The 27,266-nt window shown below is 45.3% G+C and overlaps 1 protein-coding gene across 5 annotated transcripts in view; it reads left to right on the top strand.

Annotated features, from left to right (window-relative positions):
• Positions 1-27,266, top strand: part of PPP3CC (protein phosphatase 3 catalytic subunit gamma) — a 114,673-nt gene that overhangs the window by 43,676 nt on the left and 43,731 nt on the right. For all 5 annotated transcript variants that reach the window (XM_070047321.1, XM_070047320.1, XM_070047318.1 and 2 more), the window contains exon 4: positions 18,940-19,051. In XM_070047321.1, coding sequence (XP_069903422.1) covers positions 18,940-19,051 — 112 coding nt within the window. The remainder of the gene's footprint in view (positions 1-18,939; positions 19,052-27,266) is intronic.

Below are 27,266 nucleotides of genomic sequence, written 5' to 3'. Positions count from 1 at the left end.
CTTGATTTTGTGAGAAAAGAGAATTGAAAGGGGCGTTTTCAGCATGAGATACGTTGCATTAAAGGCACAGGAGCCACCAAAGAGAAACTACCAGATGATGACTCACTAGGTGACAGCGATGTTTTCAGGTGGTAAGCGGAGGAACACAGAAATGATTCTTGAGGTGGAATAAAAATTCTGTTCACAGAGGAATCAAGAAGTAGTTGGTAGATCTTGTGGTAATAACGTTGTCCAGCTGTGCAGTGATGTTGTCCAGCTGCACCTGATGTCTGAAGTGGGGAAATAAGACCCAGGTTAGAGGCTGAGGAGTCCGTCTGCCACGTCACGTGTGCTACAGGTGCAGCTCACGCTTTCCAGTGTGTGTGTTACTCAGAAAGGTGAGCTGGTCTGCTCAGAAGCAGAAACAAGGACCCAGAGAAATCAGGAGATGCATCCTGTTCTCGGCTGGGAGAGGGAGGTGCAGATGAGAGAAAAGGCTCTGTAAACTTAAGTGTAGGCGCAGACACTTGGCCTGTGGTTAAGAGATCTGGGTACCCTGCATCCCACATCGCAATCCCCCCTTTTTTTTTTTTTTTTTTGACAGCCCCAGAGTGGACAGTGAGAGAGAGAGAGCGAGAGCGAGAGCGAGAGAGAGAGAGAGAGAGAAAGGTCTTCCTTTTGCCGTTGGTTCACCCTCCATTGGCCACTGCGGCCGGCGCACCGCGCTGATCCGATGGCAGGAGCCAGGTGCTTCTCCTGGTCTCCCATGGGGTGCAGGGCCCAAGCACTTGGGCCATCCTCCACTGCACTCCCGGGCCACAGCAGAGAGCTGGCCTGGAAGAGGGACAACCGGGACAGAATCCGGCACCCCGACCGGGACTAGAACCCAGTGTTCCGGCGCTGCTAGGCGGAGGATTAGCCTGTTGAGCCATGGCGCCAGCCAATCCCTGGGTTCTAGTTCCTGGCTCTGTTCCTTATTTCAGCTTCCTACTAATGTGCACCCTGGTGGCCAACTTCTTGGCTATGATGGGCATCTGGGGAGTGAGCCAGAGGACTGGATCTCTCTGTCTGTCTGTCTCCCTCTCTTTCTTGCCTCTCTGCCTTTAAAATAAATAAATAGAGTGTGTACGGACTTTTTTTTCCTTTGAATAATTTTGTGAAAATTGATAATGAAATCCAACCTCCCAAAAGAAAACAAGTCATGTAAACATATTTGAATATAACTATTTTTTTAAAGATTTTTATTTATTTATTTGGGAGGTAGAGTTACAGAGAGTGAGAGAGACAGAGAGAAAGGTCTTCCTTCCATTGGTTCACTCCTCAAATGGCCACTACAGCTGGGGCCGCGCTGTTCCGAAGCCAGGAGCCAGGAGCTTCTTCCAGGTTTCCCATGCGGGTGCAGGGGCCCACGTACTGGGCCATCCTCCACTGCCTTCCTGGGCCACAGCAGAGAGCTGGACTGGAAAAGGAGCAGCCGGGACTAGAACCCGGTGCCCATATGAGATGCTGGCGCCGCAGGCAGAGGATTAATCAAGTGAGCCACGGCACCGGCCCCTGAATATAACTATTTTAAGTTTTAGAATGCTTGTTTTTGTAATGTCTCTCAGATACAGTGTGTTTATGTTTTTATCCAGTAGATCTGTTTTTGAGAACTTACATAACAGATGACTCAAAATTATATGCAAAGATACATGCTTTTTTATTTTCCAGTTATGTGGCATCTTTTTAGAGCAAATATTTTGCTGATTTCTAATTTAGTGATTAGAGAACATAATCTGAATAGTGTTCATTCTTTGAAATTCACTGAGATGTCCCTTGTGATACAAAATCTACAGAATATATTCTTTTTTAAAAAAAAAGATTTATTTATTTATTTGAAAGTCAGAGTTACACAGAGAGAAAAGGAGAGGCAGAGAGAGAGGTCTTCCATCTGCTGGTTCACTCCCCAGATGGCTGCAATGGTTGGAACTGCCCCCATCCAAAGCCAGGAGCCCGGAGCTTCTTCCGGGTCTCCCACGTGGGTGCAGGGGCCAGGGACTTGGGCCATCCTCCACTGCTTTCCCAGGCCACAGCAGAGAGCTGGATTGGAAGTGGAGCAGCCGGGTCTCAAACTGGCGCCCATATGGGATGCCGGCCCTGCGGATGGTGGCTTTACCGCTACGCCACTAGTGCAGGACCCCAGAATAGATTCTTGTGATTGTCGCTTACGCACTTGGAAAGAGTGACCTTTGTCTCTTTTGTTTTTGTCTGCTTGATCCATCAATTACTTTTAGATTGAGTCAGAATCTCCAGTTACAATTATTTTGTCTCTCCCTGTAGGACTGTCACGTATTGCTTGGGTTCTGATGCTGTATGTAAGACAGGCACATGCATCACTAGTAAATATGGTTGATCTTCATTATTTGCAGCTGGTGTACTTGTGAATAGGTCTCCACACTAAAATGCAATCCCACTTGGGACCCCAGAATCAATACAGAGCAATTATGGTTATTGGCAGATGTACAGAGTGGTGAAAAATTTGAGTCTGCCAACACGTGTTGCCAAGTCTGCCGCCTTCTTTTGGCTCTCCCAGTGTAAACAAGTATCCTTTGCGTGGTCTATTTAGTGCCTTGTTTCTGGCCTTTTTGTTCTCCTTGTTGGTGATTTTGCTCCTTAGAACGGCCCTCCAGTGTTGCCCAGGAGTGCACTCAGTGTTGTAAGTGCAGAAGTCTGGGCCTCCCAGGGAAGATATTCCCCTGTGTTGGATGAGCATGGTTTAAGCAGGAGTTACAGTGCTCTTGGCCATAAGCTCAATGCCAGCTGTTTATGTTTAGATAGAAAACACATAAAAGAGTTATGTACTGATCAGTCAACACAGATGTGATCAGCAGAGGCAGCAGGAAGCTAACTAGCCCTCTGTTTCTTCTATGAGCAATGGTGCCAGGGTCACTACTTCAGCTCATGTAGCAACCTCATGGAACATGGCTGCTGAGCCCGCGGAGAGTCGGCTGTGTCTTCCTGGTCCGCCAGTGCATAGTGTGTCCTCCATGAGCTGTTCTGACTTGTAGTTTCATTTGATCTAAAAAGTGTCCCTTTGCCTTTCTTTTAGTGCATAATTACCTGGGGTGTGTGTGTGTGTGTGTGTGTGTGTTTCAGCGTTGGGTTCCTTCTTGTCATACCTGCATACCCCTGGTAGATAACATGTTTCCAGATCTTTATCTGTTGTTTTGGTTGCCCTAAGAGTCTCTGCTGCTTTATCAGTAAAATTAAAATCTTAATTGATATGAAGAAGAAAAGGAGAAACTAACAAGACTAATGATGAGTATTTGTTTTACTTTGAGGGTATATGAGTCTCTTGATAAGCATAAGAAAATACAAGCAGAAATACCATTTTTAATCATCAGAAATAAGAATCAAAATGCCTGACTGTCATGTGGACTAAGGAAAAGGCAGTTGAGGGTGTGGTGAGAGAGCAAAAGAAAGTGTGGCAAAAGAAAATCAGAGGTAAAGTGGTCGACATATAAAGTGGCTCCACGTGTAATAGTAATTTTAATAACTATAAGCATGTTATAATTGTTAGGTGGTAAAAGAATATATTAAGAATAAAAAGATTAAAAGACATTCCATGTAAATGATGATCAATAGAAAGCCGAAGTGTCTATATTAGTGTCAGGTACCGGTGAACCTTCAGGGATAAGAGACGTTGCATAATAGAGAGGGGTCAGTTCATCAAGGAGACAGCAATCCTGAATGTGCCGGTACCCAAAGGGAGGGTTTCACAGTTTATGAAACAAAAACTGGTAGAACTGGAAAGAGAGGTAGACCTTCTTCAGTGTTAGTTGGAGATTTCAGTAAGTTTCAGAAGTTGATGGGGAATGTTAACAGAAATCAGTGGAGATAACAGAATTGAAGAAAACAGTGACCCAACTTAACTGACATTTACAGAATAGTCCACATAACACCTGAAGACATGCTTTTCAAACCACATGGCACGTTCTGTAGGAGAGACTCTATTCTGAGTCATACAATAAATATGAATAAGAGGATTGAAGTCATGAAAAGTATGTATATACTCAGACTAAGTAAACTAGAAATCAGTAACATAAACTTACCTGGAAAATTACCAAATATTTGGAAATCAACACAATTCTCAGCAAGCTGGGTGTCAAAGTAGAAGCTGCAATAGAAAATATTTTGAGCTGAATGAACATGAAAACAACAGGGCAAAAATTATGGGATGCAGCTAAATCTAATGCTTATAGGGAAATTTATATAATTAAATGCTTAATATTAGAAAAGAAGGAAGGTCTCAAGTTAATGTAATCTTAGCTTCTACCTTAAGACATTTGAAGAAGAAAGAGAATTTAATCCAAATTAAGCAAAATGACATAATAAAGATAAGAAAAGAACTAGGAAATAGAAAAAACAGTAGAGAAAAACACTGTGAAACCATTTTTTTAAAATTGTTTCAATTAGTTTTTGGGGCAGTGCTGGGCCGCCTGCGCACTATGGCGGGTGCACCGGGCTGAACCAAAGCCAGGAGCCAGGTGCTTCTGCTGGTCTCCCATAGGGTGCAGGGACCCAAGCACTTGGGCCATCCTCCACTGCACTCCCTGGCCACAGCAGAGAGCTGGACTGGAAGAGGGGCAACCGGGACAGAATCCGGCGCCCCGACCGGGACTAGAACCCGGTGTGCCGGCACCGCAGGCGGAGGATTAGCCTAGTGAGCCGTGGCGGCGGCCCTAGATAACAATTCTAAGAACATGATACTCCCTTTCTCCCTTCCTCCTTCCTTCCCCCTTCTCTCCCTCCTGTCCTCTTTCCTTCTCCCTTTTTTTTTTTTTTTTATTTTTTGAACTAACATATTTTAAATTTAGGTTATAGTAAAAAGGCTTAATACTTCAAATAAGAAGTTTTAAGAAGTAAAAAGCAAAAAGATCCTGGCCGGCGCCACGGCTCACTAGGCTAATCCTCCGCCTTGCAGCACCGGCACACCGGGTTCTAGTCCTGGTCGGGGCGCCGGATTCTGTCCCAGTTGCCCCTCTTCCAGGCCAGCCCTCTGCTGTGGCCAGGGAGTGCAGTGGAGGATGGCCCAAGTGCTTGGGCCCTGCACCCCATGGGAGACCAGGATAAGTACCTGGCTCCTGCCATCGGATCAGCGCGGTGCACCGGCCACAGCGCGCCGGCCGCGGCGGCCATTGGAGGGGAACCAATGGCAAAAGGAAGACCTTTCTCTCTGTCTCTCTCTCTCACTGTCCACTCTGCATGTCAAAAAAAAAAAAAAAAAATTAAAAAAAAAAGCAAAAAGATCCTAGTTTAGTGGGTATATAGACAGTGGCTATAAATAATAATTGAATGGAAAATGATCATCTCACCCATATACAGTAAATTTTAAAGTAATCACAGGGCCTGGCACTGTGGCGTAGCTGGTGAAGCCGCTGGCTGCAGTGCCACCATCCCACGTGGGCACCAGTTGGAGACCCAGCTGCTGGACACCTTGGTTTGTTGCAAAGTTTGGCTGTTGTGAACAGTGCTGCAGGGAACCTGGTGGTGCAGGTGCCTCTGCTACGTTGTGTTCAAGTCTCTGGGTGTACACCCAGCCGTGGGATTGCTGGATCAGATGGCCAGTCTAGTTCTGGTTTTTAAAGAAATTGCCATACTGTTTTCCACAGTGGCTGCACTGACTTACATTCCCACCAGCAGTATAGGAGAAGCACCTGGCTCCTGCCATCGGATCAGTGCGGTGCGCCGGCCGCGGCGGCCATTGGAGGGTGAACCAACGGCAAAAGGAAGACCTTTCTCTCTCTCTGTCTCTCTCTCTCACTGTCCACTCTGCCTGTCAAAATTTAAAAAAAAAAAAAAAAAAGAAGTGCTCCCCATGGTCCCCATCCTCGCCAGCATTATTGCCCTCTGTGTTTTGGATTTTAGCCATTCTGACAGGGATGAGGTGACATCTCATTGTGGTTTTGATATGCATTTCCCTGATGGCTGGTGGTGTTGAGCGTTTTTTCATGTATTTGTTGGCCATTTGTAGTTCTTCTTTTGAGAACTGTTTATGTCCTTTGCCCATTTCTCAGCTGGACTGGTTGTCTTTTTGTTGTTTTTTAAAGTTGGTGATGCATTTGGGATATTAATCTTTTGTCAGATATGTGATTTGCAAATTTTCATCCCCATTCCGTTGGATGTCTCTTCATTGTATTGATTGTTTCCTTTTTTGTGCAAAATCTTCGAGTTTGATTTAGTCTCATTTGTTTAGTTTTGCTTTTTGTTGCCTGTGCTTTGGGGGTCTTGTCCACGAAGTCATCCCCTACACCAGTGTCTTAGTGTTTCCTCTGTTTTCTTGCAGCAACTTCATGGTCTCAGGTCCTACATTTAGGTCTTTGATTCATCTTGAGTAGATTTTTGAGTATGGGAAGAGGTGTAGGTCTAATTTCATGCTTCTACTATAGAAAGCCAGCTTAGCCAGCATCATTTGTTGAGGAGACTGGCCTTACACCACTGTATGATCTGAGCACTTTTGTCAAAAATCAGTTGGCTGTGTGCATGTGGATTAATTTCTGGACTTTCTGTTCTGTTCCATTGATCTGTCTGTCAGTTTTTATCTCAGTACCATACTGTTTAATTATATAGCTTTTCAGAGTGTTTTGAAGCAGGTGTTGTGATGCCTCCAGCTTGACTTTTCTTGTTCAGGATTGCTTTGGCTATTCTGGGTCTTTTCTTTCACATGAATTTTTTGGATTGTTTCTCCTAACTCTGTGAAGAATGTCATGGGTATTGTGATAGGAATCGCATTGAATCTGTAGATGGCTTTAGGTAGTACGTACATTTTGATGATATTGATTCTTCTGATCCATTAGAAGGAATATCTTTCCATTTTTCTGTGTACTTGATGGTTTATTTATTCAGTGTTTGATAATTTTCATTATCTTTCATGTCTTTGGTTAAGTTTATTCCTAAATATTTGATTGTTTTGAGGCTATTGTGAATGGGATTTCTCTCTCCCTGTGAGTTCATCATTAGCATACAAAAAAAGCTGTTTTATGTCTGTTTAATTTGTAATCTGCAATTTTACTGAATTGGTTTATCAATTCTAACAGCATTTTGGTGGAGTGTTTAGGTTTTTCCATGTACAACATGATGTCATCTGCTAACATGGATAATTTCACTTCCTCTTTTCCAATTTTGATGCCCTTTCTTTCTCCTCCCTAAATGCTCTTGCTAAAACTTCAGTACAATGTTGAATAAGAATGGCGAGAGTGGACATCCTTCTCTTGTTCTAGGTTTGCGGGGAAATGCTTTCAGGTTTTTCCCATTCAGTATGATATTGGATATTGGTTTGTCATATGCAGCCTTTATAATTTTGAGGAATGTTCCTTCTATACCTAGTTTGTGAAGGGTTTTTCGTCATAAAGAGGTGTTGAATCTTACCGAATACTTTCTCTGCATCTATTGAGATGACATAAGCTTTTTGTTCTTCACTCCATTGATGTGATTGAATGTAAATGATGTTTCTTACTTTGCAAATGGTGAACCACCCTTGCATTTCTGGGATAAATCACTTGATTGTGATGTATGATCTTTTTCATGTGGTTTTGGATTTGATTTACTAGTATTTAGTCAAGAACCTTTACATCTTTGTTCAATAAGGATGTGGATCGGAGTTTTTTTTTTCCTGTCCTGTCCTGTCTGTGTTTGGTTTTGCTATCAAAGTGATACTGGCTTCATAAAAAGAGTTTGGCAGAATTCCATCCTGTTCAAATTTGGAATATTTTGAAGAGTACTGGAGTTACTTCCTCTTTGAGTGTTTTGTAGAATTCAGTAGTGAAACCATCAGGTCCCAGACTTTTCCTTGATGGAAGACTTTTGATTACTGCTTCAATCTCATTGCTTGCTTTGGGTCTGGTTAAATCTTCTTGATTTAATCTTGGTTGGTTGTATGAATCCAGGAATTTATCCATTTCTTTGAAGTATTCTAGTTTATTAGCATATAGTTCTTCATAGCATTTTCTTATAATTCTTTGTATTTCAGTGGCATCAGTTACAATGTATCCGTTCTCATCTCTAATTTTATTTATTTGAGATTTTTCTCTTTTTTTTCTTTGTTAGTCTGGTTAGAGGTTTACCTATTTTGTTTATCTTCTCAAAACAACAACTTTTTGTTTTGTTGATCTTTGGGATTTTTTGTTTCATTTTCATTTGTTTTGCTCTGATCCTTATTATTTCTCATCTCCTGCTGATTTGGGTTTGGTTAGTTCTTTTCTTTTTTTTAAGTCTTCAAGACGTATCATTAGATCTTTAATCTGCAACATCTCTCCTGTTTTAATGTAAGCACTTATTGCTGTAAACTTTCCTCTTAATACTGCTTTTGCTGTATCCCACTGGTTTTGATTTGTTGCTCTTTCATTTTACTTCAAGAAAGTTTTTGATTTCCTTTTTATTTCTTCAATGACCCATTGATTATTCAGTAGCATGTTGTTTAATTTTTAAGTATTCATGAGTGTTCTATTGTTGATTTCTAGTTTTATTCCTTTATGGTCTGAGGAGACACATGGTATGATTTCAGTCTTTAAATTTGCTGAGATTGATTTCTGGCCTACCATGTGGTCCATCCTAGAAAATGTTCATGTGCTGATGAGAAGAATGTGTATCCTGTAGCTGTTGTGCGAAATGTCCTCTAAGTTAGGTCCATTTGCTCAAGTGCAAGTTTCAATTCTGATGTCCCTTTATTGACTTTTCAGTCTAGATGACCTGTCTGTTGATGAGAGTGGGCTGTTGAAGTCACCACTATTACTGTGTTGGAGTCGATCTCTCCGTTTAGGTCTAATAGTATTTTCTGTATGTATCTGGGTGGTCTTGTGTTGGATGCATATGTATTTATGATCATTATGTCTTCTTGCTGAATTGAAACTTTTATCAAAATATAATGTCCTTCATTATCTCTTCTACAGTTTTTTATTTAAAGTCTGTTTTATCTGATATCAGGATAGTCACACATGCTCACTTTTGGTTTCCATTTGCCTGGTATATCTTTTTCAAGCTTTTCACTTTCAGTCTATGTGTATCTTTGTAAAGTGAGTTTCTTATAGGCAGCATATAGTGAAGTCGTGGTTTTTTTATCCATTCAGCCAACCTGAGTCTTTTGGTTGGTGAATTTAATCCATTTACATTCAAGGTTAGTATTGATAGATAAGAACTAAGACTGGTTATATTGTTGATTGGATAATGATTCTACCTGCTGTCTCAGTGAATTTGGTGGTGACGTGTGTTTCATGTCACCCTTCAGAATTTCTTATAAGGCTGGTCTGGTGGCAGTAAATTCTCTCAGTTTTTGCTTACCTGGAAAACGCTACATTTCTCCTTTAATTTTAAAGGATAGCTTTGCTGGATATAATATTCTTGGTTGGAAGTATTTTTTCTTTTTTAAGGATTTTATTTATTTATTTGAGAGGCAGAGATACAGACAGAGAGAGGGAGAGACAGAGAAACAGGTCTTCCATCTATTGGTTCACTCCCCAGTTGGCTGCAATGGCTATAACTGAGCCTGTCCAAAGCCAGGAGCCAGGAGCTTCTTCTGGTCTCCCACACAGGTGCAGGGGTCCAAGCACTTGGGCCATCTTCTACTGCTTTCCCAGGCCACAGCAGAGCTGGATCAGAAGAGGAGCAGCGGGGACTTAAACTGGTGCCCATGTGGGATGCCGGTGCTGCAGGTGGAGGCTTAGCCTACAATGCCACAGTGTCAGCCCTGTATTTTTCTTTTAAGACTGAGTGTATCTCCTCACTGTCTTTTGGCCTGTAGGGTTTCTGCTGAGAAGTCGGATGTTAATCTAATTGGTTTTCCTTTATATGTAACTTGACACTTTTCTCTTAGTGTCTTTAGGATTCTTTTCTTGTCCTTAACTTTTGACAATTTGGTGACAAGACCTTTTTTGGCTGAATTGGCTTGGGGTTCTTTGAGCTTCTTGTATCTGGATGTCCATGTCTCTTTCAGGACCTGGGAAACTTTCTACTGTTACTTCATTTAGCAGGTTTTCAACACCTTTTTCCTTTTCTTCTCCTTCAGAGTACCTATAATATGAATATTTTATCATTTAATGGTATCCTAGATTTCGCATAGACTTTCTTCATTCTTTTTGATTATTTTCTCTTTATTTGTGTCAGATTGAGTTATTTCAAAATTCTTGTCCTTGAGGTCAGAAATTATTTCTTCCACTGGTCTATTCTGCTGGTGAAGCTCTCAGTTCTATTTTTTATTTCAGTGGCTGTAGATTTCATCTTAAAACTTTCACTTGATTCTTCTTAATGAGTTTTGTCTCCTTAGTAATATTCTCATTGATTTCCTCTTGTCTTTAACCTATCTGTATTCTCTTGCATGTCGTTGACTTTTCTTAAAATTATTATTATTTTGTGTTCAAGGTCACTAGCAATCAGGGAAATGCAAATCAAAAGCACAATGAGGTTTCACCTCACCCCGGTTAGAATGGCTCACATACAGAAATCTACCAACAACAGATGCTGGCGAGGATGTGGGGAAAAAGGGACACTAACCCACTGTTGGTGGGAATGCAAACTGGTCAAGCCACTATGGAAATCAGTCTGGAGATTCCTCAGAAACCTGAATATAACCCTACCGTTCGACCCAGCCATCCCACTCCTTGGAATTTACCCAAAGGAGTTTAAATTGATAAAGAAAAAAGCGGTCTGCACCCTAATGTTTATTGCAGCACAATTCACAATAGCCAAGACCTGGAACCAACCTAAATGCCCATCAATGGTAGACTGGATAAAGAAATTATGGGATATGTATTCTTTAGAATACTATACCGCAGTAAGAAACAACGAAATCCAGTCATTTGCAACAAAATGGAGGAATCTGGAACACATCATGCTGAGTGAAGTAAGCCAGTCCCAAAGGGACAAATACCATATGTTCTCCCTGATCAGTGACAACTGACTGAACACCAAAAAGGAAACCTCCTGAAGTGAAATGGACACTATGAGAAATGGTGACTTGATCAGCATAGCCCTGACTGCTAATGGACAACTTAATACATTATCCCTCATAGTATTTTTTTTTTTTGTCTGTTCTACTTAATATGACTGGTTTAATTCTGTAATTATCACACAGTTATTCTTAAGTGTTGAAAATTAACTGAAATGTGATCCCTGTTAAACATAAAAGTGGGAATAAGAGAGGGAAGAGATGTATAATTTGGGGCATGCTCGGGCTGACTTGCCCCAATTGGTAGAGTTGGAAACATACTAGGGGATTCCAATTCAATCCCATCAAGGTGGCATGTGCCAATGCCATCTCACTATTCCAAGTGATCAATTTCAGTTCACAATTGATCATAATGAAAGGACTAAGAGTCAAAGGGAGCACATAAACAAGTCTAGTATCTGCTAACACTAACCGATAGAATAAATAAAGGGGAGAGTGATCCAACATGGGAAGTGAGATACTCAGCAGACTCATAGAATGGCGGATGTCCTAAATAGCACTCTGGCCTCAGAATCAGCCCTAAAGGCACTCGGATCTGGCTGAAAAGCCCATGAGAGTATTTCAGGCATGGAAAGCCAAGACACTCTGGCAAAAAGATCTCTGTGAGTGAGATCCCAGTGGAAAGAACAGGTCTTCAAAGAGGGAGGTGCCTTTCTCTGAAGGGAGGAGAGAACCTCCACTTTGACTATGACCTTGTCTAAACAAGATAAGAGTCGGAGAACTCAAGGGGCTTCCATAGCCTTGGAAACTCATGACTGGTGCATAGGGAGATTACTGATGCCATAAACAGGAGTGTCAATTTGTAAAGTCAACAACAGGAGTCACTGTGCACTTACTCCTCATGTAGGATCTCTGTCCTTAATGTGCTGTACACTGAGGCTTAATGCTATAACGAGTACTCAAACAGTATATTTCACTTTGTGTTTCTATGGGGGTGCAAACTGTTGAAATCTTTACTTAATGTACACTAAACTGATCTGCTGTTAAAAAAAAAAAAAAAAAAAAAAAGAAACTATCAATTCCCAACTTGACTCTCACTGGGATTAAACATGACAATAGGTCTGATCTGATTTCATCATCATTTAAAAAAAATCATCTATTATTTTTCACTTTATGTTTCTGTGTGGGAACAAACTGTTGAAATCCTTACTTAAGGTATACTAAGCTGATCTTCTGTATACTAAGATAATCGAAAATGAATCTTGATGTGAATGGAAGGGGAGAGGGAGTGGGAAAGGGGAGGGTGGTGGGTGGGAGGGACGGTATGGGGGGGAAAGCCATTGTAACCCATGAGACGTACTTTGGAAATTTATATTCATTAAATAAAAGATAAAAAAAAAATTATTATTATTTTGAATTCTAAACCTGTCACTTCGTAGGTTTCCTTCAGTTCAGGATTGCAGGAGGATTAGTATGTTCTCTTGAAGGTGTCATGCTACCTTGTTTCTTCATGTCTCCTGTGTCCCTACGTTGATATCTACCCATCTGGTGTACTCGTCCCTTCTTTATGGAGTAGGTTTTACTGTAAAAGAGTTTATGGTTGGGGTCAGCACTGTGGCATAGTAGATTAAGCCTCCATCTGTGGTGCTAAATCCCAAATTGGTGCCCGTTTGTGTCCTGGCTGCTCCTCTTCTGATCCAGCTCTCTGCTGTGGCCTGGGAAAGCAGAAGAAGATGGACCAAGTGCTTGGGCCCTGCACCTACGTGGGAGACCGGGATGAAGCTCCTGGCTCCTGGCTTTGGATTGGCCCAACTCTGGCTATTGTTTCTCTGTCTCTCCCTCTCTCTTTCTGTAACTCTGACTGTCAAATAAATAAATAAATAAATGTTTTCTTAAAAAAAAAAAGAGTTTATGGTTTATTTGGAATGCAGGATGTCGCTTGGTTTGTTGTTTTGGCTTTGGGTCTAGGTGAGCCCAGGAGTGTGGTCTCTGAGAGATTTCTTTTGTCTTACTCAGGGTCAGCTGTGTCTGTTAGTGACACAGTGGTGAAGTCTGCTGCATTTTGTGGGGCAGAAGTGCGGCTGTGACGTGATGAAGGGTGTGCCTTGGGTCCACAGAGAGTTCAGTGTCCGTCTCTCTGGCGAATGTGGCAGCCAGGGCCTTGTTCTTGGTGCTGAGAGAGACGAGGGTGGCTGTTCCCTTGTCCTGCTGGCAAACCTGAGTGATGCTAGGGCTCGTGGCACCAATTGTTGTAGCTCTAGGACTGTGTGATGCAGATGGACCCTTGCTCAAGTCCTGCTAGGAAAGTCCAACTGGTGCTGTGGCTTACAAGACCCACAGCTTAGCCTAGGCCCAGAGGGTGTGAAGGGAGCCCTGCAGCAGTCCCACAGGGTGACCACGAGGTGTACAGATTTCACTCTGAGGGTGCGAGTCCAGAGAGGTGGGATACAGGTAGCCTCTTCCCTGTGTCTACTGGCTGGATTCTAATGGCACTGAGAAATTTAGAACAGGTTGTTCCAGGCCTGGTGTTGCAGGGCATACTGTGGTCATTATGCACATTTCCCAGGGTGGGAGCAGATTTGCTATGGGCTGCTTCTGGTGTTAGCCTCAGTGGAGTGCGTATTTGTAGCTCCGGGGCTCCGGGGCTCGTGCCCAGAAACTCCCACAGCTGCAGGGTGCGGGGACCTGGCCTTTGCCCACACGCTGCCCTGACTCTGGCTACGATGGGGGTTGGGAGGGGGAAGAAAGGAAAGCGTCGTGGCTGCCCGGCTGCTAGCCCGGCAGCTGCCCAGGCCCCGGTCGGCTCTGCAGGCTGAGGAAGAGTCCCTGGTGACTGCACAGTTCCCTCCCAGCTGGGACCGTGAGCAGCGGGGCGCGCGGTGACTTCCTCCTGCCTGGAGCTGGTGAGAGGCAGCTCTCAGCCGGCAGCTGGCCGCGCCGTGAGGCTGGCTGCAGTGGTGATGTCTTCTCTCCTCTTGTCGCACGGAGGCTTCTCCAGAAATCTGTCGGCCACACCCCTGGGGACGTAGTCCTGCCCCTGTTCTCCTAGCCCAGAGCAGTGTAAGTTTTGTTATGCCCTATTCAGCCGTCTTGGCTTGCCCCGGTTATTTTCTTTTAAAGATGAGTAAAATACTCAGGAAAATGGGAGAAGACGTGAGTTAATATTAGCATGAAAGAGTGGATATCATTAGTGATTTTACAGCCACTGAAAGGACCGTAAGGTTAACATTAAAAGAAAAATAAGAAAGGAGGGAGGAAGGGAGGTATCGTCACGTTCTTAAAACTGTGTATGTGAAATACATGACATTTTTTACCTTTTTATAAATAAAATTTTTAAGAGGATAATGAGGGAATATTTTGAACAATTGTATGCCAGCTAACTTAACAACGTAGATGGAATTGAAAATTTCTTCAAAAGAGAAAGACGGTGGGCGTTTGGTGCGGTGGTTAGGTTACCACTTGGGGTGCCCACGCCCCATTTTGGAGCGCCTGATTTGAGTTTTGGCTCCTCCACTTCCTTCCAGCTTCCTCCCCATGTGCACCCTGGGAGGTAGTGGGTGATGGTTCCCCCCACAGTGGAGATCTAGATGGAGCTCCTGGCTTCTAGCTTCAGCTGGCTTAGCCCTGGCTGCTTGGGAAGTGAACCAGTCAGTGTAGGGACGATTTCTCTGTCTGCTCTCTGTCTCTCTGCCTTTCAAATAAAGTGAAAATAAATAAAAATTAAAGAAGAGGAAAGCTACTAAAGCTAATGCAATAAAAAAATAAGCAGGGGCCAGTGCTGTGGTGCAGCAGGTTAACTCCCTGGCCTGAAGTGCCGGCATCCCATATGGGGGCCAGTTTGAGACCCGGCTGCTCCTCTTTTGATCCAGTTCTCTGCTGTGGCCTGGGAAAGAAGATGGCCCAATTGCTTGGGTCCCTGCACCCACGTGGGAGACCTGGAAGAAGCTTCTGGCTCCTGGCTTCAGATTAGCGCAGCTCCGGCCATTGCGGCCAACTGGGGAGTGAACCAGCGGATGGAAGACCTCTCTCTCTCTCTGCCTCTCCTCTCCTCCTCTGACTTTCAAATAAATAAATAAACCTTAAAAAAAAGAAAAAATAAGCAAAAACAGTCCTCTGTGTAGTTTTAAAAATTGAATTCATGGGGCCGGCGCTGTGGCACAGCCAGTAAAGCCGCCACCTGTAGTGCCGGCATCCCATATGGGTGCCTGTTAGAGTCCTGGCTGTTTCACTTCTGATCCAGCTCTCTGCTATGGCCTGGGAAGGCAGTAGAAGATGGCCCAAGTCCTTGGGCCCCTGCACCCTCATGGGAGATCTGGAAGAAGCTCCTGACTCCTGGCTTCGGATCAGCACAGCTCCGGCCGTTGTAACCAACTGGGGAGTGAGCCAGTGGATGGAAGACCTCTCTCCCTGTCTCTCACTCTACCTCTCTCTGTAACTCTGTCTTTCAAATAAATAAAATAAATCTTAAAAAAATTGAATTCATGAAACTGAATAAAATGAATTTGCTAAAAACCTTCCAACAATGAAAGCTACAGGCCTAGATAGCTTCATTCTACCAAGCCTTTAAGGAAGAAATATTACCGAATTACACAAACTCTTTCACAAAACAGACAAGGAGGGGTTATTTCCTAACTTGTTTTATGAAGCCAGCAAAGCTAGACAGAAAGTTTATAAGGAAAAAATGCTCTATAGAACAACAGCCCTCAAAAACAGACACAAAAATCCTTAACCAAATGTAGGCAGACAGTGCAGTCACATACACACACACACACACACACACACACTTCACCTGCTGTGCTGCAGTGCCAGCGTCACACACACTTTTTTTTTTGAAAGTAAAGTAGCACTTATTTAGGTTGGAAACCTCCTGCCGGGTGGCTCAGAGGTGGCTTCCAGAGAGGAAGACCCGCAGGGCCAGCGGCAATGAGTTTTTAAGTACGACCTCGGGGACCAAACTGTCAATCAACAAGGAGGTGGTCACACACACATTTTAATAATAACCAAAAGCATATCGCGTCCTAGTGGGGTTCAGCCCAGGAATTCATAATTAAAAATATCAGCTGATGTAATTTGCTGATTGGAAAATGAAAGCATGATCATCTCAACAGATATAGAAAAGGCACCAGACAAAGAAGAACACCGGTCTGTGATCAAGAATCCAAGAAACTCAGGATGGGGGAGTCACGCTCCCTGTGGTGAAGGGCATCGCATATCGCATTCAGTGTCGCCTCCTCCAAGTCTGATCAGACGTGTTCTCCTTCCTTCCTCGTCTTTCAGGACCTCTGCGCTTTCTGTGAATAGAATTCAGTCCTTTTGTCATCTCTACCGTTTGGGTGTATCTGATGGGTTTGTCATGATTGGTGATGGGTATGCCCTTTGGGCCCGAGTACTACTTGGAGTGATATGCCCTTTTACCACACCATGTGAGGGGGTACTTTTGAACTTTGCTTTCTTTGCCTAACGGCATTCTGGGAAGTCGCACTCCACGTGAGTTTGAGATCTTTCTCGTTTTGTTTATAGCTTCACTGTGCCGCATGGTCCTGCTGTATCATAGCGTAGCCTCTCTCGGGCAGGATCCTTTTCCAGTATTTTGCTACCACAAACAGTGCTGCAACTCAGATATGTATATTTTCATGTTGTTGAGGTGGCATCTTCAGGCTATGCTCCTAGAAGTTAAGGGAATACAGCATTCAGTTTTGTCAGTTTTTGCCAGATTATTATGGTATATAAATTATTTTCATTTTTAGATAGTTAAATGTATCCATCATTTCTTTTATTGTCTCTGGATTTCTCTCATAATTAGTTATAGTTTTTCCCTACACCAAGGTTAGAGAACTCACCCTTGTTTTCTTCTAAGACTTGTCTCTTTTTTTAAAGATTTATTTATTTATTCGAATGTCATAATGACAAGAGAGAGAAGGGGAGGCAGAGAGAGAGAGAGCTCTTCCATATGTTGGTTCACTCCCCAGTTGGCTGCAATGGCCCAGGCTGGGCCGATTTGAAACCAGGAGCCAGGAGCTTCTTCCTGGTCTCCTATGTGGGTGCAGGGGCCCAAGCACTTGGGCCATCCTCCACTGCCTTCCCAGGCCATAGCAGAGAGCTGGACTGGAAGAGGAGCAGCTGGGACTTGAACCGGCACTGCATTTACCTGCTACGCCACGTGCCGGCCCCTGGTTCTATTTTTTATATTTAGTTCCCTCATCCGTTTGTCATTTAACATGTATTGTGTGAGATGTGGATCTACTTTTTCTTGTTTGAAATGGTAATCGATTGTCTCGGCGGCCATTTGTTGGGTCATCATTGCGCCAGTGATTTCAGATGCTGCCTTCACTGGGTAGCAGGTTCTATGTCCTCGGATGCAGTTGCGTGCTATTGGATTGCACCAGTGTATTTGTGTGTGTGTCAAGCCCACCATTTTGACTAGAGAAGCTTGATAGCGCGGTGACTTCTGGCAGGGCTAATCCTGTCATAGTTTCTGAGTGTTTTCCTGGCTGTTGTTACATAAAATGTTAGTATTCACTTTTCTAACTCCATAAAATGAGCGGGTTGGTATTTTTATTGAAGTTATAATTTTATAAATTAAGCTGGGGAGACCTGTAATCTTTTAATGTTAATTTATTTTTGGCCGGCGCTGCGGCTCACTAAGCTAATCCTCCACCTGTGGCGCTGGCATCCCAGGTTCTAGTCCCGGTCAGGGTGCCGGATTCTGTCCTGGTTGCCCCTCTTCCAGGCCAGCTCTCTGCTGTGGCCCGGGGGTGCAGTGGAGGGTGGTCCAAGTGCTTGGGCCCTGCACCCGCATGGGAGACCAGGAGAAGCACCTGGTTCCTGGCTTCTGGAGTGGGCACTGGGGAGTGAACCAATGGAAAAGGAAGACCTTTGTCTCTGTCCCTCTCTCACTATCCACTCTGCCTGTCAAAAAAATAAATAATAAATAAATTAATTAATTTAAAAAAGGAAAGATTTATTTTTATTTATTTTGAGAGGCAGAGTTACAGAGAGAGGGAGACACAGAGATTTCCAGCTGCTGGCTCACTTTCCAAATCCCTCAGTATCCAGGTCCAGGCCAGGATGAAGCCATGAGCCAGGAGCTCCACTCTGGTCTCCCTCACAGGTAGCAAGGGGCAGAGTCCTGGGGCCACCTTCCACCGCCTTCTCAGTGCATTCGCAGGAGCTGGCTTGGAAGTGAGGCAGCCGGAGCTTGAACTGATGCTCTGATATGGGGTGATGGCACTGCAAGCAACAGCTTGACCTGTTGTGCCACAGTGCCAGCCCCGGTTTATATCTACTTCTGTGCTTTTCAGGAGTGTTTTGATATTTTCTTTCTATGGATTTTGCACACCTAAAAATTTATTCCTGTGTATTTAAGCTTCTTTGATACAATTTTAAATGCAGGTTTCTTTATCATGGTAGTGTCTATTTATTGTTTGTATATGAAAATGCTGTTCATTTTATATATTAATTTTATGTCCTGAAATTTTACTGAATTCTTGTGTTACTTGAGTTAGATTTATTATTAATTCTGAGTTTTTTCAAGTATGCTTTGTTATCTGCAATTAGGAATCATTTAAATTTTGTTGTTTTTTTAACCTATTCTTAAGCCTCTTATTGACCTCTTCTGTCTAATTCCATTGGCTAATACTCTACTACAACGTTGAATACTTGTGGAAATAGTGAATATTCTTGCATTGTTTCTGATCCTTGTGGGAAAATGCCTCTAGTGGCTCCCCGTTAAATAAGACGCAGGTTTTGACTAAGCTGTGTAGCGTGCGCGCGCATTTATGTGTAGATGGCTTTGCTAGAGAATTCTAGATGTTTACCTAGAACAAGGGAACAGAAATTAAGGCGAGGTTTCTATGAAGGCTGCACTTCATCCTCTGTCAGATTCTAGGGCAGCAAGCACATCACGTGAAAAGCTGGAAGGTTTCATTTTCGACTTGAGGACAGCAATGAAGTATGCAGTACAGCAGTCACGTAGATTCGTAGGAATTGTCTGTATGCATTATGATCACAACGAAAATTTTACCCTTGAATTTGTCTTGTAGTGTGTGCTGTATTTGTGGAGTTTAAAGATTAATCATCCCAAAACGTTGTTTCTGCTTCGAGGAAATCATGAATGCAGGCATCTAACAGAGTATTTCACCTTCAAACAGGAATGTAAGTATGATCAGCCCAGAGCCTCTTTCGTTATCTCTGCACTATTCCAAAGTGAGTCCAACGTAAAGTGAAGACAAATACCCAATGGAATGCAGATGCTTTCTGAATTTTTCTTTCTGAGAAGAGCTAAGATTCCACTTTATAGCTCATTTATTTATTTTGAAAGTAACTTTTGAGTTTCCCCACATATGTAAAGTAAGAACTTTGGGATATTTGGAAAACATAGATAAGTCCAAAGAAGATTAAAAACTGTCCATATGCGGCGCCGGCACACCGGGTTCTAGTCCCGGTCGGGGCGCCGGATTCTGTCCCGGTTGCCCCTCTTCCAGGCCAGCTCTCTGCTGTGGCCAGGGAGTGCAGTGGAGGATGGCCCAGGTGCTTGGGCCCTGCACCCCATGGGAGACCAGGAAAAGCACCTGGATCCTGGCTCCTGCCATCGGATCAGCGCGGTGCGCCGGCTGCAGCGGCGGCCATTGGAGGGTGAACCAACGGCAAAGGAAGACCTTTCTCTCTCTGTCTCTCTCTCTCTCACTGTCCACTCTGCCTGTCAAAAAAAAAAAAAAAAAAAAAAAAAAAAAAAAAAAAAAAACTGTCCATAATCACACTGCCTAGAGATAATCACTGTTATCGCACTTTTGAGGATATAGTTTTCCATTTTTTTCTGTATGTATGTCTGTATATTTTATATGAAATTGTGCTCATATTACCTGTACTGTTGAATAAATTGCTCTTTTAATATAACAGCATTTTCGATATTACTAAACAAATGCTATATTAGTTTTTTAAGTTTCCCATCTTATGAATTCATTCTGTATATGGCCAATTTATATAACAACTGACACATTTAGGTTGTAGCCATCAGTATGCACTGCTGGAATGGTACAAAAAATTTAATGTGTGGGTAAAAGTTTTTTGAAAAATGGAGTGTTACTAGATGATTTAAAATGCCATGAGCTTTAGATTTCTTTGATCAGAAACTAGGTACTCATAATTGGCTTTTTTAAAAGATTTATTTTATTTATTTGAAATACAGAGTTACAGAGAGAGGTCGAGCCAGAGAGAGGTCTTCTATTCGCTGGTTGACTCCCCAAATGGCCACAACTTCCAGACCTCTGCTGATCCGAAGTCAGGAGCCAGGAGCCAGGAGCTTCTTCCGGGCCTTCTATGTGGGTGCAGGGGCCCAAGGACTCGGGCCTCTTCTATTGCTTTCTCAGCCCATAGCAGAGAGCTGGATCAGAAGTGGAGCAGCTGGGAGTTGAACTGGCGCCCATATGGGATGCCAGCACTGCATGCCAGGGCTTTAACCTGCTGTGCCACAGCACCAGCCCCACATAATTGGCCTTTAACTAACATTCTAGATGATGGTGATCATGTTGGGGGTGGGGACAGGAATCCTGCCCCAGGCTGTTACTTGAATTTTTGCTTCCTTCCTTTTGTTTCTTCTTTCCCAGGTAGATACCTGACAATGAGGTGTATATCTTCATTCATGTCTTTTCTTCAGAGATTTTCTTCCCCAGTTACTTTTTCTAATTGGAAATCTCATCATTTTACCCTCGTACCCTGCATTTTTTTTCATGGTGTCTATCTGCACTTGAGATTTTTTTCTTTTTCTTTTTCTTTTTTTTTTCTTTTTTTTTTTTTTAGTATTTTATGAGTTCCACATCTTCACTAGCACTTAGTATGTTTGGTTTTGTGAAAATGTTTTGAAGATTTATGTATTTACTTGAGAGACAGACAGGTCTTCATCCTCTGGTTAACTTTCCCAAATGGCTGCAACGGCCAGGGCTGCTCCGATCCGAATCCGGGAGCCAGGAGCTTCCTCCTGGTCTCCCACGTGGGTGCAGGGGCCCAAGGACCTGGGCCATCCTCCACCACCCTCCCAGGCCATTAGCAGAGAGCTGAATAGGAAGCTGAACAGCTGGGACTTGAACCACTGCCCACGTGGAATGCTGGCGCCGTAGGCAGACGCCCAACCCAGTATGCCACAGCACTGGCCCTAGCACTTGAGATTCTGTGTGTGTGTGTGTGTGTGTGTGTGTATTATCTTTTCCACCACCAAAATACAAGTCCCAGGAAAACAGGGACATATTTTATTCACTGTTTTCCCAAAACAATATTTGATTGCTCACAAAGATAATAAATATGGGTTGGAGGCTGGCATTGTGGCACAGCAGGTTAAGCTGCCGCCTGCAACACTGGCATCCCATATGGGCTCCAGTTCAATCCCGGCTGCGTCACTTCCCATCAAGCTCCTGCTCATGTGCCTGAGAGGGCAGTGGAAGATGGTCCGAGCTCTTGGGACCCTGCCACCCATACGGGAGACCAGGGTGGAACTCCTGACTCCTGGCTTTGGCCTGGTCCACCATCAGCCATTGTGGCCATATGGGGAGTGGAACGGTAGATGGAAGATCTCTATCTTGTTCTGTGTCTCCCTCTCTCTCTCCATAACTCTGCCTTTCAAACGAACAAATAAATGTTTAAATAAGGCGCCGATGCTGTGGCATAGTGGGTGAAGCCACCGCCTGCAGTGCTGGCATCCCATATGGGTGCTGGTTTGAGTCCCAGCTACTCCACCTCTGAGCCAGCTCTCTGCTGTGGCCTGGGAAAGCAGTAGAAGATGCCCCAAGTGCTTGGGCCCCTGCACCCATGTGGGAGACCCAGAAGTTCCTGGCTCCTGGCTTTGGATCGGCACAGCTCCGGCCGTTGTGGCCATCTGGGGAGTGAACCAGTGGATGGAAGACCTCTCTCTCTCTCTGCCCCTGCCTCTGTAACTCTGCCTTTCAAATAAATGAATATCTTTAAAAAAAAAAAAAGGCAGTTACAAAAATCCTCTAACTTCACAAAAGTCTGCTGTGCTTCCAAGAACCTATGATTTCCTTAAAAATACATAAATAAATATGTGTTGAATTAATTAATTTGAATAAATGAACTTCTGTGATTTCTTTGTTTGAAATAAATTGTCAAAAGAGAATTACTAGATCTGAGGGTGTACACATTTTTTTTGAAAGCCAGGATTAGAGAGGGATAGGCAGAAGCAGAGTCAGAGAGATTTCCCATCTGCTGGTTCACTTCCCAAATGACCGCAAATGGCCAGGGTTGGGCCAGACCAGAGCCAAGAGCCAAGAGCCAGGAGCTTCATCTGCATCTCTCACTTGGGTATGGGGCCATCTTCCACTGCTTTCCCAGGTGCATTAACAAGGAGCTGGATGGGAAGTGGAGCAACCAGGATTCAAACCTAAGACCATATGAGGATGCCGGCCGTGTGGGAGGAGGCGTAACCCGCTGAGTTACAGTGCTGGCCCTGAGGGCATACACAGTTTAAAGACTTTTGACACATATGCTAAACAGTCCTCTAACACACACACTCACTCACACACACACACACACACACACACTTAACCAGTATATACTCTTAAGACATTTTTATATTAAAATTTGTTTATATATTTTCTTTTTAATTGGAAGGTGAGAGACTTGGAAAGATCTTCTGTTCACTGACTCATTCCCCAAATGCTGGGATAGCCAGGCCTGGGCCAGGTTGAAGTCAGGAGACAGGAACTCCAGCAGGGTCTTCCACATGGGTGGCAGGGCCTGCTGCCTTCCAGGGTGCACATTAGCAGGAAGCTGGAGTTGGAAGCCGGGCTGGGACTCAAACCCAGGCCCTCTGACATGGGATGTGGGCTTCCCAAGTAGCATCAACCACTGCACCAGATGCTGCCCCCTTTTGTATTTTTAAATTGAACAGAAAATACTTAAATAAACACAAAATTATACCTGTTTTGATACCTAAAATGTTAGTATTTTCCTCTGTAAAATAAGGAAGCTAAACTAAAGCTCTTGGGTTTTATCTGGCTCTAAACTCTAGTCCTCTCTCCAAAAACCCTGAATATATAAAAATAGTGTTCATACAATTCATATTTGGATCATAGATTTACTTTGTGTCTCCTTTTTCTTCAGATTATTATCTAAGAGGGAGATATTATGATATATTTAAAGTTTGACTCCTAAAATAATAGTTAAAATTTTAAAAAAACTTTGAAACTTTTTTTCAGAGACTCAGAGTTTATCCAGCCTGTACCATCCCTTCATTGTTTATTACCTCATAATTTCTTGGTGTTTCATATGCTCATATTAATTCTTGTTACCCTTAGCTTCCTACAGTGGAGGTGGTAGTTATAATGACAGCCTACCTCCGAGTAGGGCCTGGAAGGAAAGGTCATTGTTACGAACAAGAACTTTCAGAGTATGAACATTGTTTACAGTTACCTATTCCTCTGAGAGACACAGAAGGAGAGAGAGAGAGAGTGAGTGAGTGATGGGTGAGTGATGGGTGAGTGACGGGTGAGTGGGTGATGGGTGAGTGAGTGGGTGATGGGTGAGTGGGTGAGTGGGTGATGGGTGAGTGGGTGATGGGTGAGTGAGTGGGTGATGGGTGAGTGGGTGATGGGTGAGTGAGTGGGTGATGGGTGAGTGAGTGGGTGATGGGTGAGTGGGTGATGGGTGAGTGATGGGTGAGTGATGGGTGAGTGGGTGATGGGTGGGTGAGTGGGTGATGGGTGAGTGGGTGATGGGTAAGTGAGTGGGTGAGTGAGTGGGTGAGTGATGGGTGAGTGAGTGATGAGTGAGTGGGTGAGTGGGTGATGGGTGAGAGGGTGATGGGTGAGTGAGTGAGTGATGGGTGAGTGAGTGGGTGAGTGAGTGGGTGATGGGTGAGTGGGTGATGGGTGAGTGAGTGGGTGAGTGGGTGATGGGTGAGTGGGTGATGGGTGAGTGAGTGATTGAGTGAGTGATGGGTGAGTGAGTGAGCGATGGGTGAGTGATGGGTGAGTGAGTAAGAGAGTTCCCATCCACTGATTCACTCACCGGTGCCCACAGTGCCCCAGCCCAGTCCGCAGCCAGGAGCTATAGAGCCTGGTCTCCCCGGCACCTGAGCCGTCTCTGCCGCCTCACAGAGTCTGCATTAGCAGGGAGCTGGAGTCGGGATCCAGAGCCAGGCGTCAGACCCAGGCACTCCTGCGTGAGGCCCGGAGTCTTCACTAGCCGGTGGGCAACGCTTGCCCCCTGAACACTTTTCAGAAATTCCTCTGACAGAAAAGTCAGCCACAAGCAGGCAAGGTTCAGGTCGTTCGGCCCTTGGAGATCTACGAGAAGAAACACTTGAAACCAGCAGATAATTATCACAAGTTTTAAAAACTTAGTGTACTGCTGGTGGCTGTTTAAATTGTCCTAGACTGTTTGAACAGCAGCGTTATGGCATCTGTGAAACCTTCGGTGTGCGTCCCTTGCCCCAGCAGTCGGGGGTGTGAGACTTGATCCTGCAGATTGTGCCGGGTTTTTATTGCTGCACATTCAGTGGTTAAAAGAGCACATTTGTCGTCCTGCAGTTAATGTAAGCCGGAGTCCAGGCACAGTGTAGCTGCACTCTCTGCTCAGTTTGTTTTCTGTTGCTAATAAAATCATACCACACACACTGGATATGTTAGACAGGGAGGAGGTCAATTTTGGATCATGGCTCTGGCCCGGAGTTAAGGGGCCACACCTGTGGATGGTCTTGTTGCAGGCAGTGCCATCGCCTGACAGGAGACAGGCAGAACAGGTGTGTGTGTGTGTATGAATATGTGTGTGTGCACGCACGTGTGTCTTTGCTCATGCTGCTCTCTCTCCCTCTCCGTGTAAGGCCACCGGGATTCAGTTTGTGTGTGTGTGTGTGTGTGTGTGTGTGTGTGTGCTGGTCCCACTCCCTCTCCATGTAAGTCCACCAGGATTCAATTGTGTGATTGTGTGTGTGTGTGTGTGTGTGCTGGTCTCTCTCCCTCTCCATGTAAGGCCACCAGGATTCAATCCTGCGTGTGTGTGTGTGTGTGTGTGTTGGTCTCTCTCCCGTGTGTGCGTGTGTGTGTGCTCATGCTGGTCCCACTCCCTCTCCGTGAAGGGCCACCGGGGTTCAGTTGTGTGTGTGTGTGTGTGTGTGTTGGTCTCTCTCCCGTGTGTGTGTGTGTGTGTGTGTGTGTGTTGGTCTCTCTCCCGTGTGTGTGTGTGTGTGTGTGTGTGCTCATGCTGGTCCCACTCCCTCTCCGTGAAGGGCCACCGGGGTTCAGTTGTGTGGGCTCCACCTCGATAATCTCATCGGATGGTGCTCATCTCCCAGAGGCCCCGCCATAGTTCGGTTACGTTTCCACCCTCTCACACCCTACACAGGGGATGAAACAAGCCATATTCAAACAACTGCAAGGTCATATGAGCTGAAACCAGCTGCTGCCGGGTGGTGGCTCTTATCTGTGACTGGGGGTCTATTTCATGGTCAGTAGTTGTGGGCAGTCCTCGCAGCTGTGGCTTAAGGTCCCTGTTTTCCTGGAAGCCCCATTTGGAGAGACTGCTCACACTGACTGGCACCTGGTGCCCAGGCTGGCTCCCAGTAGCGGTGTTTGCATCTTCTAGGACAGCTCCGATGCCTTGCTGACTGCGCCGCTCGGCCAGCTCTGAAAGGCTCCCCTGACGCGGGCAGCTCCCCCACCAGCCTCCCCTTTGCCGTGTAACGGATCCTAGTGGTGCCAGACTCCTCGATTCACAGTCCCACCCACCTAACAGGGAGTGGACTGTACCAATGCAGGTCATCTTACAGTCCTGACCGACACAGGTACCGGACAAAAGGCCAGAAACAAGTGGATGCTAAGGATGTTCCTTGCCAAGTTACTTGTAACAACCACAGAAAACTAAGTTAAAAAGTGATTAAATAAGTGATAACACATTTTTAAAAAATGGAGTACTGAGCAACAATTGAAGGACGGGTGTGTGAGGAGTGTGCACTGATGGTGGGGGAGTGTGTGAGGAGTGTGCACTGATGGTGGGGGGAGTGTGTGAGGAGTGTGCACTGATGGTGGGGGAGTGTGTGAGGAGTGTGCACTGATGGTGGGGGGAGTGTGTGAGGAGTGTGCACTGATGGTGGGGGAGTGTGTGAGGAGTGTGCACTGATGGTGGGGAGTGTGTGAGTGTGCACTGGTGGTGGGGGGAGTGTGTGAGGAGTGTGCACTGATGGTGGGGGGAGCGTGTGAGGAGTGTGCACTGATGGTGGGAGTGTGTGAGGAGTGTGCACTGATGGTGGGGGAGTGTGTGAGGAGGGTGCACTGATGGTGGGGGGAGTGTGTGAGGAGTGTGCACTGATGGTGGGGGAGTGTGTGAGGAGTGTGCACTGATGGTGGGGGAGTGTGTGAGGAGTGTGCACTGATGGTGGGGGGAGTGTGTGAGGAGTGTGCACTGATGGTGGGGGAGTGTGAGGAGTGTGCACTGATGGTGGGGAGTGTGAGGAGTGTGCACTGATGGTGGGGGAGTGTGTGAGGAGTGTGCACTGATGGTGGGGAGTGTGTGAGTGTGCACTGGTGGTGGGGGGAGTGTGTGAGGAGTGTGCACTGATGGTGGGGGAGCGTGTGAGGAGGGTGCACTGATGGTGGGGGGAGTGTGTGAGGAGTGTGCACTGATGGTGGGGGAGTGTGTGAGGAGTGTGCACTGCTGGTGGGGGGAGTGTGTGAGGCGTGTGCACTGATGGTGGGGGAGTGTGTGAGGAGGGTGCACTGATGGTGGGGAGTGTGAGGAGTGTGCATTGATGGTGGGGAGTGTGAGGAGTGTGCACTGATGGTGGGGGAGTGTGTGAAGAGTGTGCACTGATGGTGGGGAGTGTGTGAGTGTGCACTGATGGTGGGGGGAGCGTGTGAGGAGTGTGCACTGATGGTGGGGGGAGCGTGTGAGGAGTGTGCACTGATGGTGGGGAGTGTGTGAGGAGTGTGCACTGATGGTGGGGGAGTGTGTGAGGAGGGTGCACTGATGGTGGGGAGTGTGTGAGGAGTGTGCACTGATGGTGGGGGAGTGTGTGAGGAGGGTGCACTGATGGTGGGGGGAGTGTGTGAGGAGTGTGCACTGATGGTGGGGGAGTGTGTGAGGAGGGTGCACTGATGGTGGGGGAGTGTGTGAGGTGTGTGCACTGATGGTGGGGGAGTGTGTGAGGAGTGTGCACTGCTGGTGGGGGGAGTGTGTGAGGAGTGTGCACTGATGGTGGGGGAGTGTGTGAGGAGTGTGCACTGATGGTGGGGGAGTGTGTGAGGAGTGTGCACTGCTGGTGGGGGGAGTGTGTGAGGCGTGTGCACTGATGGTGGGGGAGTGTGTGAGGAGTGTGCACTGATGGTGGGGAGTGTGAGGAGTGTGCACTGATGGTGGGGGAGTG

Source organism: Oryctolagus cuniculus, chromosome 8 (genome assembly GCF_964237555.1).
Source record: "Oryctolagus cuniculus chromosome 8, mOryCun1.1, whole genome shotgun sequence".
In the NCBI taxonomy this organism is placed as follows: Eukaryota; Metazoa; Chordata; class Mammalia; order Lagomorpha; family Leporidae; genus Oryctolagus; species Oryctolagus cuniculus.
Note: the sequence above shows the minus strand (reverse complement) of the source record. Positions and strands in the feature narration are given on the sequence as shown.